Consider the following 13,709-nt stretch of genomic DNA (forward strand, 5'->3'; position numbering starts at 1 on the left):
CCAGTCCGAGAGGCTCCGCTTACCTTGAGTTGGCTCAGCAGCAAACGCGCGTAGTGCTGCGGCTCCTGGAAAATATCCAGAAAAAAAAAAAAAAAAGTTAGAAATCGCTGCCAGGGCTCTAACATCGTTCGTGGGCCCTTTCCCGGTGCTTTGGGGGGAGGCGGGGTGCGGGGGCCGCTGTGGGCCCGCCAGGCACCCGCTCGGGGCAATCCTCAAAGCTGCTTCGCTTCATCGCTGGCCAGCAGGTAAAGCAAGGCTTGGCTGGTGATTCGGACCCGCCTGCCGGTTTTTCCTCTTCTCTCCATGAGCGGTGCTTAGATTTGATGGAGCGTTGATCTCCAGGGTTATGGATGTCTGATGTTCGCCGTGGTCGTTACTGGTTTGTGCTGTTGAATTTCTTGCCGTGTTACAGGTTTGCGTGGCAGATTTGAGTCTCTCAGTGCAGGATCTCCCTCCCTCCTGTCCAGCCCGACGAGCCAGTGTTTATACGGTGAACAAACCACGCCTGATGGCAGCCCCAGCCCTTCTCGCCTTTACCCCGAAGGGTTTACGCACGCTGCAGGCTGCGGCGTGGGCTTTGGCTTTTATTGGAATGGGATATTTGGGATGATTTTTCCTGGTTTTGCTGCTTTTTATTTTAGAAACGCAATAAAAAGCACCTGTGTGGTCACCACGGAAAACGCTCGGGAGCGGCCCCGACCTCCTCGCCCCCCGGGGCCGGCGGCCGCTGCTCCCCCGGGGCGGAACTCGCCCACTGCGGCCTCGAACCCGCGGCCCCCGAGGCGCGGCGCTGCCCTCACCGCCGGCCGCCAGGGGGCAGCAGCGCCCAGCGCCTCCCGCCGCGGAGTTGCTGCTTCCGGCCCACGTGGGCCGCGCAGGCACATGGCCGCGGTGAGCGGGGCCGGGGCGGGCGGACGGAGGGGGAGCGGGGCCGGGGCCGGACGTAGACGCTGGAGGGGTTGGGGGTGTTGGGGCGCTCCGGGGCCTCCTGCCCCCCCCGGGGCTCCGCTATGGGGCTCCTCCCGCACCCCCCCGCGCGGGGTCCCGCTCCCCGTAGGGTGTTTCTCCCCCCCGCCCACGGGGTCCACGCCGGGCTCCCCCGTAGCGGCTCCTGCTCCCCCGGGCGGGTGTCGCTGCCCGGGCTGGGGTGCCGCGGGGCTGTCCCCCCTCACCCGGGGGGACCCCCGCCCCTGAGCCCGCTCTCCCGCAGAGCATGTCGCCGGACGAGGACGCGCAGCGGCTCCTGATCCAGTTCCGGGACGAGGCGGGGGAGTCCCTGGGCTCCCCCTTCGACGTCCCGGTCACCATCACCCCGGAGAAGCTGCAGCTGGTCTGCAATGCCCTCCTGCAGAAGGTGAGACCCCCCCAGGCTCCCCCAGCACCCCCCGAGCCCGCCCCTCGCTACCCCTCCTGCCTTTTCTCCCCCAGGACGAGCCGGTGCCTCTGGCCTTCTTCGTCCACGATGCCGAGATCGTGGCGTCGCTGGAGAAGACCCTGGCGGGGCAGACGGTGGAGACGGAGAAGGTCCTGGACATCATCTACCAGCCGCAGGCGGTGTTCAGGGTGCGGGCGGTGACCCGCTGCACCAGCTCCCTGGAGGGGCACACCGAGGCCGTCATCTCCGTGGCCTTCAGCCCCACGGGAAAGTACGAGGGTCTGGCTGCGGGTGGGGGGCTCGGCTGCTGTCCCCCCTCCGAGGGCATCGCGCTGAGCCCGGCTCTTCCTCCTCTCCCAGGTACCTGGCGAGCGGCTCTGGAGACACCACCGTCCGCTTCTGGGACCTCAGCACAGAGACGCCGCAGTTCACGGCCAAAGGTGGGTGCGGGGGTGTCCCGGGAGGGCAGCTCCTGAGCCCCCTCCCTCAGGGACCCCCTGCCTGCTCAAGGGGACAAACAGAGCAGAGCTCAGGCTCTGCCGGAGCCGCACAGGACGGGGCCGTGGCTCAGGGAGGGAGTAGCTCTCTTTCACCAAAGAAGCGGAGGAAGAGGGTCTGGGCGGGAGGAACATGGAGGGTTCTCCCACCTCCAGCCCTGCCTCGGAGCGGCTGCGTCCCAGGACGCTGGGGACAGACAGTCACAGCTCTCCACTCACGCCTGCTCGTGCTCTCTCTGCCAGGTCACCGGCACTGGGTGCTCAGCATCGCCTGGTCGCCTGACGGCAAGAAGTTGGCCTCGGGCTGCAAGAACAGCCAGGTACGCGTTGGCTCCCTGCTCCCTTGGCGCAGGGCCGGGAGCCCCAACAGCCGCGCCGGTGGGTCTGTGGGAGCGCGGAGGCCCTCTGCGGCCCTGTTCTGAACTGAAATGAAACCTGGTCAAGGGGCTGTGGGGGATTAGGAACAAAGACTTGCTTTTTCTGGGGCGTGGAGGGTGTATCCGGTTGTTCTGAGCAGGGTTCCCGTTCCCTAGAGGCGCTTTGCATGTGCATGCATCACGGCAGTTGTGAGTAGCGTCTCTGAACTGTGCCGGGCAGCGCTCTGGCTTTGTTGCCTTTGTAGACCTCTTGCCGCTGAGCCCTGCTGTCTTGTGGCAGACGCTTTTCCCTCAGCGCAGGAAAGAGTCCAGGCTTTGGACGTGGTCCTTGGCAGACGGCTCCATCACAAGGGAGGCGTCTGGAGTGAGAAGGGGTATCGCCTGGCTAAGCCAGGGCTGCTCTTTGCGTGACCCAGACGTGCAGCGGCAGCCTGTTTTGCAGTGCTCCCACTCAGACACAGCCAAATTCCCTCTTACAGGAATGTGAAAGGGGCCCTGCCCCGGCTCTGGGGCAAAATGTGTGCACTTAAGGTGCATGCAGAAATGCCTGGGGAAGCGGGAGCACTTGTGGGCAATTAAAAGTGAGTGAGCAGCTTGCTGAGCTGCAGAGGGGCAGCGGCTCGCTCTGACCTTCGAACGGTCTGGGAGCAGCAAGAGCGGCCACGGAGCTGCCGAGTGCTGCCGTCCCGCGCTCGATTTCTGAGCGGCCACTCCGCCAGGCCACTGTGATACCAGCCCCAAGGAAACGGGCCAGGCTGGGGTGGCTCTGCCCTGGTTTGGTGCTGTTCTGGCTTTAATCTAACCCAGGGAGCCGCTTGTCCTCCGTTTCCCTGTTTCTCCCAGGTTCTTAAGTAGGGGATGACTAATGCCTTGGCTCTTTGGATGAACATTTATGTAGAGAGAAAAAACAGGAGAAAACCAGCATGTGTTCCACCCACAGAATCCGATAATAAGTAGCATTTAGCGCGCTCTGGCTTTCATCGCGCTCTGCAAACATTCACTAACTCGCTGGCACAGAATGTCAAAGGCTTGGGCTGGCTTTTTGGTGACCTGGATCAGTTTTGAGTTGAGGCAGATATTTTTGTAGCAGCAGCGTTTTAGGCGGAGAGGAGGGCGATCGGGTCTCATTCTCTGAGGTGTCAGCTGATTGCTGCAGTGATCTGGAAAGGCATCCAGCCCTCCTGCCCCCCTCCCTTTCTGCTCCTTGCCTCTGCCAATGTAAATGCAACCCCAAGGACACCTATCCTTTCTAAATGGAGCCCAAACGTCCCTGGGATTCACATGATGTGTGTGGCCTGACGCGACCTTCTTGCTTCCTCTCTTGGACAGATATTTCTCTGGGACCCAGCCACTGGCAATCAGATCGGCCGGGTGCTCACCGGCCACTCCAAATGGATCACGTGTCTGTGCTGGGAACCGCTCCACATGTAAGTGAAGGGCCAGCCCAGCCCTTCCCCTTTACTCATAGGGAAAAGAGCAGCCTGACCTGAAGAGCACCGCTGCCGTTCGCTGTTCTCCCGTTACGGTGCGCGGAGGGGGTGCGTGCAGGAGAACGGCCCCCCGGGGTAGGCTGGGAAAAATGCATCTAGCTCAGAGCCAGGAGTCCCAGCCGCTGCCCACAGTCCCTGTAAGGGTGCTGGGGAAGTCACTGCCAGGCTGTGCCTCTGTTTTCCCCTGTATAAAAGAGATACTTGCCTATGAAAAATGCTTAATGTTTTCACGGTGCTGGACAAACATTTGATATGCTCCTCCCCAGCGTGCTGAGCTGGGAGAAGGAAAGCCTGCCCACGTGGTGCCTGAGCTCAGGCTCTGCAGAGCACTCCCTTTCTGCTCTCCTGCATCCCAGTTGCCTCTGTCATCCGATTTATTTATCATGAGGGCTGATTAACTGTGCAGTCCCCTTATCCCTCCGATCAGCTAAAGCTCTGTCTGGGAAAGATGGGTAGAGAGGGGCAGTTGTGGCCAATAATCCAAGACGTGATAGAAATAAATAACAAGAAACAGGGCCCCTTCAGAGCAGAGCCCTGCAAATTGAATTTGCCAGTAGGAAACCCCAGCTATTTGCAAACAATTATAACTGGATTAGCAAAAACTGATTATAAAGGAGAATGAGGAAATGGAGAGGAGGGAGGCGATCCTGCCAGGCTCCACTTCTCTGTCTTCAGCCAGCTGCGCTCCCTGCTCTGTTCCTGTGCAACAGGAGAGGCCGTGCTCTTCCTCACTGCTGCTGGTGCCAGGGACCACTGTCTTTGATGTTAAAACCGTGTTGAGTGATGTTGTGCAAAGGACAGAGGGCTGTGGCTCCCCTGTCCTTGCTGGGTTGTGGCCAGCTGCTTCCAGATGTGTAAATTTGCCCCCTTGAGCCGCTTGGATGGATGTTGCTGCTTTCAGCCCTGCCAGCACAGTGGCACTCTGTGTCCGCAGGCCGGCACGTTTCCTGCCAGGGGCGAAGCATGGCACAGGCAGGGGAGCGTTCACCGCATGCTGCCGGTCTGCTGCTGGTAAGGCAGGCTGATCCCCCTGCCCAGGGCTCTCCCCAGCCAGTGCCCGGGGAAGGTGCCAGTTTGTGGTCCCCTCGTTAGCCAGCGGGTTAAAGCTGCCTCCTGTGAAAACAAGGTCATTGCCACGGGCTCAGGTGCCAGGTTTACCCTGGATTGATGCCTCCAGCGTGCAGCCCAGGAGTTGGTTTGGAGGGAAGCATCTGTCTGCCTCTCCCCCGACTTGTGGGATCTTGTTCTCTGTAGGTCAGCGCTCTGCTTCTGCACGGCCTCTCTCTGATCTTAGGCCAAAAGAGAAAGTTGTCTTTTATTGACTTCTGGACCCTTGAATCCTCTGGGGCTGATAGGGGGAGAGCTTGGTGGAGGAGCTGTGTGCGGTGTGCAAATGGATTTGATCTTCTTTTTGCCCAGAAACCCAGAATGCCGCTACCTGGCAAGTGCCTCCAAGGATGGCAGCATCCGCATCTGGGACACGCTGATGGGCAGGTGTGACAAAATCCTGACGAGCCACACGCAGTCGGTGACGTGTGTGAAGTGGGGGGGCGATGGTTTGCTCTACTCCTCCTCCCAGGACAGGACCATCAAAGTCTGGAGGAGCCAGGACGTAAGTGAGGCAGGCAGCCCTGGGGCTGCTGGCGAAGGGGGCTGGACATGCTGTGTTGTAGCTTTGTCTGCTCTTCCTGGCACAGCTTGTGCCCTGGAAAAAAAAAGGGGAGGTGCAGAGTGGGTCGTGTGTCCTCTTGACCTGTCAGAGCCTGTTGCTTGACACCATTTGGAAGGAGTAGCTGTTGTGCAATGTTTTCATCCCTAAAAGTGCAAAATGTGGCTAAAAGCTGGAAACAGTCCTGGAGTGACCTGTGCTGGTGGGTTCCTTGCAAGGCCCTGCGGGAAACTGGTTCCTGAAGCTCAACGGTGTTGTTTCTTCCCTGCTAAGCCTGGCTACAGTCCTGCCTGCAGCTTGGTCAAGAGGGTTTGGAAAGTTTAGGGTTGGTCCTCGCAGCCCAATGGGTCTGGTAGGTCCTGCGCAGTCTGGCTCTGTCCTGCCCGTCCCTCTCTAAGCAGGTGGGTTTGTTTCCAGGGGGTCCTCTGCCGCACCTTGCAGGGCCATGCTCACTGGGTGAACACCATGGCCCTTAGCACCGACTACGTTCTCCGCACCGGTGCCTTCGAACCTGCTGAAGCCACCATCAACCCACAGGATGTAAGCGGCTCCTGTAAGTGCAGCACCCGTGTTGTAGGCTGGGGGAGGTGGTGGGGAGGGGATAGCGAGGAGACCTGATGTCTCCTCTTCATGCTGCCATGAGCCAAAGCAATCTTGAGAGCACTGGTCCTGTGCCGGTGTCAGTCGTGCTGGCAGCCATGATCTTCCTTGCCCATGCACAGGGTCGAGCAGTTTGGGGGATGGGAAAGGCCACTCTGTTTTCAAGGGCTTTTGCTCCCGGTATTGCCCTCGGCAAAGAGAGAGGGGGTGAGCAGTCACAAATGCGTCTGCTTGGCCCATGGATTGGAATTGACATCGCAGGGTTATAAAGTTTCCTTTCACCTAAGGATTGCAAATCTCTCTCTCTTGCCCCCGTTCAGTGGCAGAACTGAAGGACAAGGCACAGCAGAGGTATGACCAAGTCAGGGTAAGTCCCTTATGTCCCTACTGTCATTTCTAACACTGTTACTGGTGGAAGCAGTGAACGTGCACAGTTGGCTGTTGAGCCCAACACCGGCGTGCTTCCGAGCTCTGCATGCCTGGCTTCTACAAGACCTGGGCTCTTTCATCCCTTTCTCAGGGCCAGGAACCAGAAAGGCTCGTCTCGGGGTCAGATGATTTCACACTGTTTCTTTGGAGACCAGCAGAAGACAAGAAGCCACTGGAGAGAATGACGGGCCACCAGGCGTTGATTAACCAAGTCCTCTTCTCACCAGATACCCGGATAATAGCCAGTGCTTCCTTTGACAAGTCCATAAAGCTCTGGGATGGTAGGACAGGAAAGTGAGTTGGTTTGTTCTGTTGCAGAGGTGGTGCTCGTGTGGAGTGTGTGTGTAATGCACAGGTTACGCAGAGATGGGCCCCAGCGTCATTGGCAGCAACTCCCTGGTCTGTTCAGCATCTCTGTAGCCTGAACTCATGCAAAGTGATTCTGCTGCCTCTGTCTGTCTCTGCCCTTGGGAAGTCCCTTGTCCAGCTCTTCTTGTGTTACGGGGTCTGTGCTTGGCCGGGTGTGTGCAACCCCGCTGTCACCCAGCCACAGCAGTGCTTGGCACCCGTGTGGCACATGCTGCCTGCTGCAGGGTCGGTTCTCTGGGCAGGCGCAGCTGCTGTGGGATGGGATGTTCCACTCGGCTGATCTCCTGAAGACATGGGCGTTGCACGCTGTAGACTGACCCAGTTTAAACGGTTTGTGTGCCAGAGAACAGCTTGTTCTGGACGATGCAGATTGTTGTAGTTGCAAGTGGTGCTGTTGGTGTTTGGATGCTCTTGTAGTCCAGCTTTTAACCTTCTGCAGGAGTATTGGTGAGCTCTTGGGGGCAGCAGTCCTTCCTTTGTTCTGCCTTTATACTGATGAGCTTGGGTTTCATGTCAGCAATTTTAACAGTCCTCCTAAATCCAGGCTGCTCAGCCAGAGAGGAAGGGCACATCTGTACAGTAAGGCTATAGTGGTACCTGCTCGTTAAGGGTTTCTTGGCAGGGGAGCTGAGATGAGGAGCCGTCCTCTAGAAGGTTCTGAGCCCATCTGGGTTTTTAGACAGACTGAACCACCTATGGACTCTGTATAGTAATTGACTGCCTTGTGTGTGCTGGCTTGCTCACAGGTAGAGAAGAAACATGAAGACTGGGCAAGGGCAGGTTTGGAACAAACTCAGCTGCCTGCTCCTCTAACAGCTGCTTCATGCCTCCTCCGCGCCAGGTACCTGACATCGCTGAGGGGGCACGTCTCGGCTGTGTATCAGATCGCCTGGTCAGCCGACAGCCGCTTGCTGGTGAGCGGGAGCAGTGACAGCACACTGAAGGTCTGGGATGCCAAGATGAAGAAACTGGCTATCGATCTTCCTGGCCATGCGGACGAGGTGAGGTGTTTGGTCAAGCTGAGGTGTTTGAGAGAGGCAGGAATGACTCCTCCTCCCATGACAGCAGAAATAACGGGGTCTTTCCCTAATACTAGGTGTATGCAACGGATTGGAGCCCAGACGGACAGAGGGTAGCAAGCGGAGGGAAGGATAAGTGTTTGCGGATGTAAGTGACCTGTTGTGTGTCCACAGAGGTTGTCATAGCCATTCCATGTGTTCTTCAGAGCTGCAGTCTCCTTGCAGAGACCTGCACGGTTAGGGCATCATCTCTGCTTGCAGAGAGCATGGCGCTGGGCCACATTCCAGCCCAGAGACCTGACCTTCCTCGGGGCAGGAACCGTTGCTGTCCCCTGGGAGATGACTAGAAAGCAGAGTCCCTCCAACTGAGCAGTCAGTGCTGAAATTTGACTCGGATGTTTTGGCTCCTGGAGAGGGGAAAGAACAGTTGCACCAGTCAGTCAGACCCTTCCTTTCTCACCTTTCTCCATCTCCCAGTTATGCAGACAGAGAAATTCCTGTGAGCTGGTTGCCATTTGACCACGGCTGATGAAGGAACTTGGTCCTGAGGCCTCCACTATGCTGCTCTTGTATGGTACCTGCTGGGCCATGTGGCAGCGCTGCTGCTGGACCACAGGGACGCAGCAGCTCTTTCCGTTTGCAGATGGCGTCGATAGGAGCAGCAACACGAAGCCGCCGATCCCGTCCTAAGCTGGCCTGCCCTCGGCGTAATCTGCCTGGGAGAGCTGCGAGGTTGTGGACAATGGAGGCTGACCTGAGCATGACTCCCCGTTCCTGTTGGCTGCTCTCCCTCATGAACTGTTTCCTTATATTTATTTAAGGAAATTTTAATTCCAGTTCTTATTAAGAGCTGTACTTTGCAGGATGATTTCCTCTGAACATTACAGGAGGGATACCTCATCTGCCTCCATCTCAACTGGCTTTTTTTTTTTTTTTTTTTGAAATTTCAGCCTTATAGTAGCCTGCCCCCTTGAAGGGGACAAGCGAAGGGTGGGGACAGCTCATGCCCTTTCTTGCCGTGTGAAGTATCCTGCAGGGAAGAAGCTTTTAGTGGGAACAGAAAGAGTTGTCCTTGTGTGACCTTCAGAGAGGAAGGGGAAAATTCAGCACATCATTACATTGCAGAATTGTGCTCGGCTGCATGCCTGGGACAAAGATCTGCTGAGAATAAGGTCTCGCGGCTTGTCGTTATTCTAGTAAGGTTTTGCGTTTCCACTCAGCCCATTTCCCTGTGGGCTGTGCTGAGCATTATCTGGTAGCGATCCTCCGCATCCACAGCAGATAACTCCTTCACTCATCCATTCAGGGTGCAACAGGCATGGACTTCAAACGACTGCTAGAGCTGTGCTGAGTTTTCAGGCCTCGATGGCTCTTGGAAATGGGGAAATGAGGCCTCTGAACAGGGGAGAGAGCACCCGTTTCCCACCCACTGCCGGCTTCGGGGGGAGGAAGGAAGGGGAAGAATGGAGCCGGCGTTTTGGGTGGTGTTTGTCCCTTGCCCTGGATACCTGCTGACAGCAGGGCTGGGACTGTCACAGTAAATGGCAAAACTTCCATTGCACAGAGTTGGCTCCTTCTGGAATTTCTCAAGTGCATTTACTTGCCCAGTGGGTGAGAGGGATTCACACTGAGTCAGATATTTGTAAACTTGCTTATGAGCCTTTTTATAAGTCAGTTCAGGCTTCCAACAATCATGAGGCAAATAGACCTGGATTTAGTGTTTATTTCTAGGATGGTTACACAACAGTGAAAATCAAGGTGTGATTAATAAGGAATAGAGATTATATTGTCAGATTTAGTTGCAGCAAGCCAGTGTGAAGGCCAAAACATTTTCCATAGCCCTCATACTGCAGTTGCTACACAATGATTACTACAACTCAGAACAGGAGTTTGGGTCTCAGATGCTTCCCAGCTGCAGAAGATGCATTTTAGGACTTCATTCCTGCTGGCAGGATTGCTTTGGAGAATTAAGAGGGGATGGTGCAGTAATGGCCATTTGCTTGTCTGCAAGTGTTGAGGGGAGCAAAAGACTGGAACAAAGGGTTAAATCTTTAATATGACTGAGAACAAGTTGCGGTTCCTGTTGTGAGTATCTCTTTCTGCCAGCCAAGTCGGCAGGCTCTATCTTCATAGGATCTTTTGGGAAGAACTCAATATCCTGTACCTGCTCTTTCATTAACGTGCTTCCTCCAGCTGGTTCTTGCTGCCGGTGAAGGCCATGTTGTGTCCATCTGCATAAACAAAACCTTTTGTAATTCACTAAGGTAAATGTGGGCCAGGGTGATTTAAAAGTGTAGCTGATAATTCTGCCTCTCCAGACTGCCATGCCCTTGGGAAGGAGAGGAGTACATGTGCAGCTGACGGATCTCTGGTAACAGCCAAGAAGCCTGCCCATTTTGCAGGTTTTTTGGGCTGCCTGTGCTAAAGGAAACAGTCCACCCTCGGGAGTTCAGCTCTGTCCGTGTCCCCGGGTTCGACTCGCCGAAAGCGGCAGCTTCTGCAGCTCCTGGTATTACGTGGCTCTTTCTGAGGGAAGAAGCATCATTCTCTGCTTCCTCTCCCAAAGTGCTGCACAGGGTCTCTGTGCCCCGTTAATCCACGGTGCGTTTTGTGTTAGAAGTGGGGATGTATCAGAGCCGGGGGGAGCAATCCTGCCTGCGGGGACCGACTTGGCCATGCGTGTGTGTACGTGTACCTAAAGGCCACTTCCTTGTCCACTGATTTCCCAACCAAAGCAATCGCCGTGCTTTCTGGCCGTGCTCCTAACCTAGGCTAGCTCCTGCCACCCCTTCAGACTCTGCTTCTGCACCGAACAGAGCCTGATTAAAACCCACCTTCCTAATGCTGGAGCAGAAAGCTTTTCCAAAGCAAGGAGAGACCTCCTGAAGAAAGAGAGGGCCTTGCGACTAAGTTTACACCAAAAGAAGCTATCTCAGCCTTAATCTTTCTGTGACCTGATAGAGGATAGATTTTGAACCACACTATGTGATGGGTTTGCACGGATACCAAATCATATTTTCCTATCTAAGCAGCTGCTACTATTTTTATCATTCATACAGTACCAGCCTTCATGCATACTAAGTGCTGGCCCCATTCCAGCTGTATTCCTAAGCAATCCCGTAACACTCCCAGCTTTATTTGAATGCGGCATTTCCCAGGCCTCGCTCTGCAGTCTCCTGCTCTCATGCGCTGGGGAAGAGCTGCTGCCCTTCGCTTCGGGGCTGGCTCCTTTTTGGCAGGAGGCAAAGCAAGCGTGCGACCTCCTTCGCTCTCCTGGTGATGGTGATGTGAGCTTTAATTAGCTAATCTTTAGAATTGCAGTTGCAGATTTGGGTCGATGGTGTTATTAATGGGGAAGACATTACTTTTTGCTAAAGGACAAATCTAGAAGGTAGGCTGGAGCTTGCTGATTAGTTTTCCAGGAACCGCATCGCTAACCTTACAAGAAATCTACTGAAACACGTGAACTTTTCCAAAGCTGTGTGATGGGAATCTCAGTATCTGCTGTATCAATCAGTATCAATCCAGTTTCACCCGAGTTGCTCGTTAAGCATACCACACAGGTATGCCTACCACAAGGGCATTATTTTTCACGGGTAATATAAGAATAATTTTAAGCATATCTGGAAACTATTTGTCCCATGGAGCCCTCTGACACTTTCTCCTTTAAAAGCTGTGATAGTTCAGCTGATGCCACCATTAATTTTGTTACAAATCCCCAATGGGAGGACAGTGATTATAAGGACTGGGAAGCGTGGCAGTCCTCCGAGAAAGGTTTACCTGTCTCATAAATTCCTGGGCATGCTGGAGGGAGGGAAGGAAGGAGAGAAGAAACCGATGAGCGCACCTAGGGTGAAGTGGGCTGTCTGGGATAGTGCTGGGATGAGCCGGACAGTGCCAGACTTCTGCCTTGGGGGGCTGATTTAGTTAAGTGAGGCCTTAGCATCCTTATCAAACCTGTTCTCAGGGCTGTGCGTTCTGCTTATCCACGCAGGAGGGCTGGGCAAGTAGCATATGTGCTGTGCTCCCCAGGTCCTTGGTCCTTAGAGCCACACATTCATGTTCTGCTTGACTCAGCTGATCTCTTGATTATTTTCCCAGATCAGTAATTTAACTTCTATGTGCATGTTTATAGCCTGGGGGGAGATACAAGAAAAATCTTTTAATGAACAGGAAGAAAATCAGCATCTTCATTTATCGTTCTGCATGAACATTAGGAAAAGCAGTCTTCGCTCTGCTTTTTTTTGGGTCAACCCCGACACCATTCAGGTGATGTTTCTACCTTAGAAAGGGCTGCATTTTGGTGGTATGGCAGAAAAAGGCTTACTGTGAAGACCATTAGCACTTTTGAGGATGAAAGGTGTTACGGAAACTCGGAACAGTGATGCCTGTATTCTGAGGAGCTGCTGCCAGATGAAAGTGTACTTCTCTTGTGTACTCGGACAAGCATCCTGAAAGGTGCTAATTCCTTCCCAGATCTGTTGCTCTTGTGATCCTGAGTCCTGGCTCACATTTGAGGGATTAATTTGGCTGAACCAATGTAGTGCAGCTGGGAGAGAGCCACAAATCCATCTCCAGTGCTGTTATTCTGTGTTTTCTTGACTCTGACCCTGTAAATCAGTGGTCCTTGCTGAGCTGCAAGTCGCTGGTGGTCTCTGTCAGAGGGCTGCAGCTCTTGCACAGTACGATGTTAAAAATAAACTCAGCAGACAGCACTCTGTGCTTTTGAAGGATCACTGTGGTTGGTTAGATGTGGTATTGGTGCCCGCTGCCCGGACGTGCTTTTTGAGCGCACTTTTATTGTCCTGCCGCGTGGCCTGGCAGAGCAGAGCAGTGCATCCCTCCCAGGGCTGCAGGGCTGCCGCCGCCTGCCAGCGCTAAATGACGAATATCTGTGTGTGCTCCTTGGGCGCGAGGAGCAGCACGAGCCCCGCAGGGCTATCGTGCATCGCTCTCCCAGTCTCTCTAGTAACGAGGCTCCCTTTGGGAAAGGCGGACAAATACAGTCCGCTTCGTCTCCGACCTCTCTCAGCAGCGGAAGCAAGTGAAGGTGCTGTTTGTAAATAGGTTTATTGTAGTCCACTGGTGCTGGAAATATTGACACCTAGAAACTCTCCCAGAGGCTAAACAAGAACCCAGCTCAAATGAGTGACTTGCATACAAATCCCGCAGCCCTTCGTCGAGCGGTTTTTCAGACCTCGGCCCTTCAGATCCTGTTCAAATCCCAGTGCGACGGCAGCATGTTTAGTTATTCTGGTCAAACCTCCCCTCTGCTCCTGGATGTTTTGTCCTTGCTGTGCTGAAACAAACCTGCTCGAGGGCTCCAGCCCCATTACGGGGACAAAAGGACATCAGATGTGCTGCTACCAAAGGGAAATGCATCTGGTTTTTTGAAGTGTAATGCCGAACGGGTGGCTTAGAAATTCCTGAAGTGGCTTTCTCCTTCAAAAGGGGTCTTTCTGGATTTTTTTTTTTTTTTTTTAGCTTCCCTAAAATGTAGCTTGTGACATTGACTTTGGGGTGAGGAGACACACTGATGCTGAGAGGATTAATACTGAATGTGAGAATCGGTGGATGGCAATAAACAGTGAATTCTCAGGGAAATTATTTTCTGAATCAGAATATTTAACACATTGAGACTTGTGGGCTTTTTCCTGGTTTTAAAGGGGCACTGTGAATGCGTACTAGAAAGCGTCTGTGTTACTACCAACACTTTAATTTATGATTAACTTGGAATATTTTTACATCTCATTTATTCCTTCCATGGGGGTGTTCTGAGCTGCTGAAATGACTTGGTCAGCTTTGCTTTCTCTGTTTTGTTTGTTAGATTAGTGCCACGAACAGATTTTAGACGGGAGCTGAGAAGTTCAGAAAATAAAGGGAG

The 13,709-nt window shown here is 54.3% G+C and overlaps 1 protein-coding gene across 3 annotated transcripts; it reads left to right on the plus strand.

The window, feature by feature from the left end:
* The first annotated feature begins 868 nt into the window (after positions 1 to 868).
* On the plus strand, positions 869 to 8,613 carry NLE1 (notchless homolog 1). Of its 3 annotated transcripts, XM_082327938.1 has the most exons (13): positions 869 to 891; positions 1,211 to 1,354; positions 1,429 to 1,646; positions 1,736 to 1,815; positions 2,116 to 2,192; positions 3,579 to 3,676; positions 5,159 to 5,351; positions 5,826 to 5,961; positions 6,329 to 6,375; positions 6,529 to 6,731; positions 7,648 to 7,807; positions 7,903 to 7,973; positions 8,469 to 8,613. In XM_082327938.1, exons 1-13 carry the CDS (start codon positions 883 to 885, stop codon positions 8,479 to 8,481), a joined length of 1,449 nt encoding a protein of 482 aa, XP_082184064.1. In that variant the 5' UTR covers positions 869 to 882; the 3' UTR covers positions 8,482 to 8,613. The 3 variants fall into 3 exon arrangements, 2 of the variants coding, with proteins under 2 accessions (XP_082184064.1, XP_082184065.1); XR_014229886.1 differs by lacking the exon at positions 8,469 to 8,613 and having other exon boundaries at positions 7,623 to 7,807; XM_082327939.1 differs by lacking the exons at positions 7,648 to 7,807; positions 7,903 to 7,973; positions 8,469 to 8,613 and adding an exon at positions 7,553 to 7,616.
* The last annotated feature ends 5,096 nt before the right edge of the window (positions 8,614 to 13,709 follow it).

Source organism: Platalea leucorodia (genome assembly GCF_965183815.1).
Source record: "Platalea leucorodia genome assembly, chromosome: 16".
Lineage (NCBI taxonomy): Eukaryota > Metazoa > Chordata > Aves > Pelecaniformes > Threskiornithidae > Platalea > Platalea leucorodia.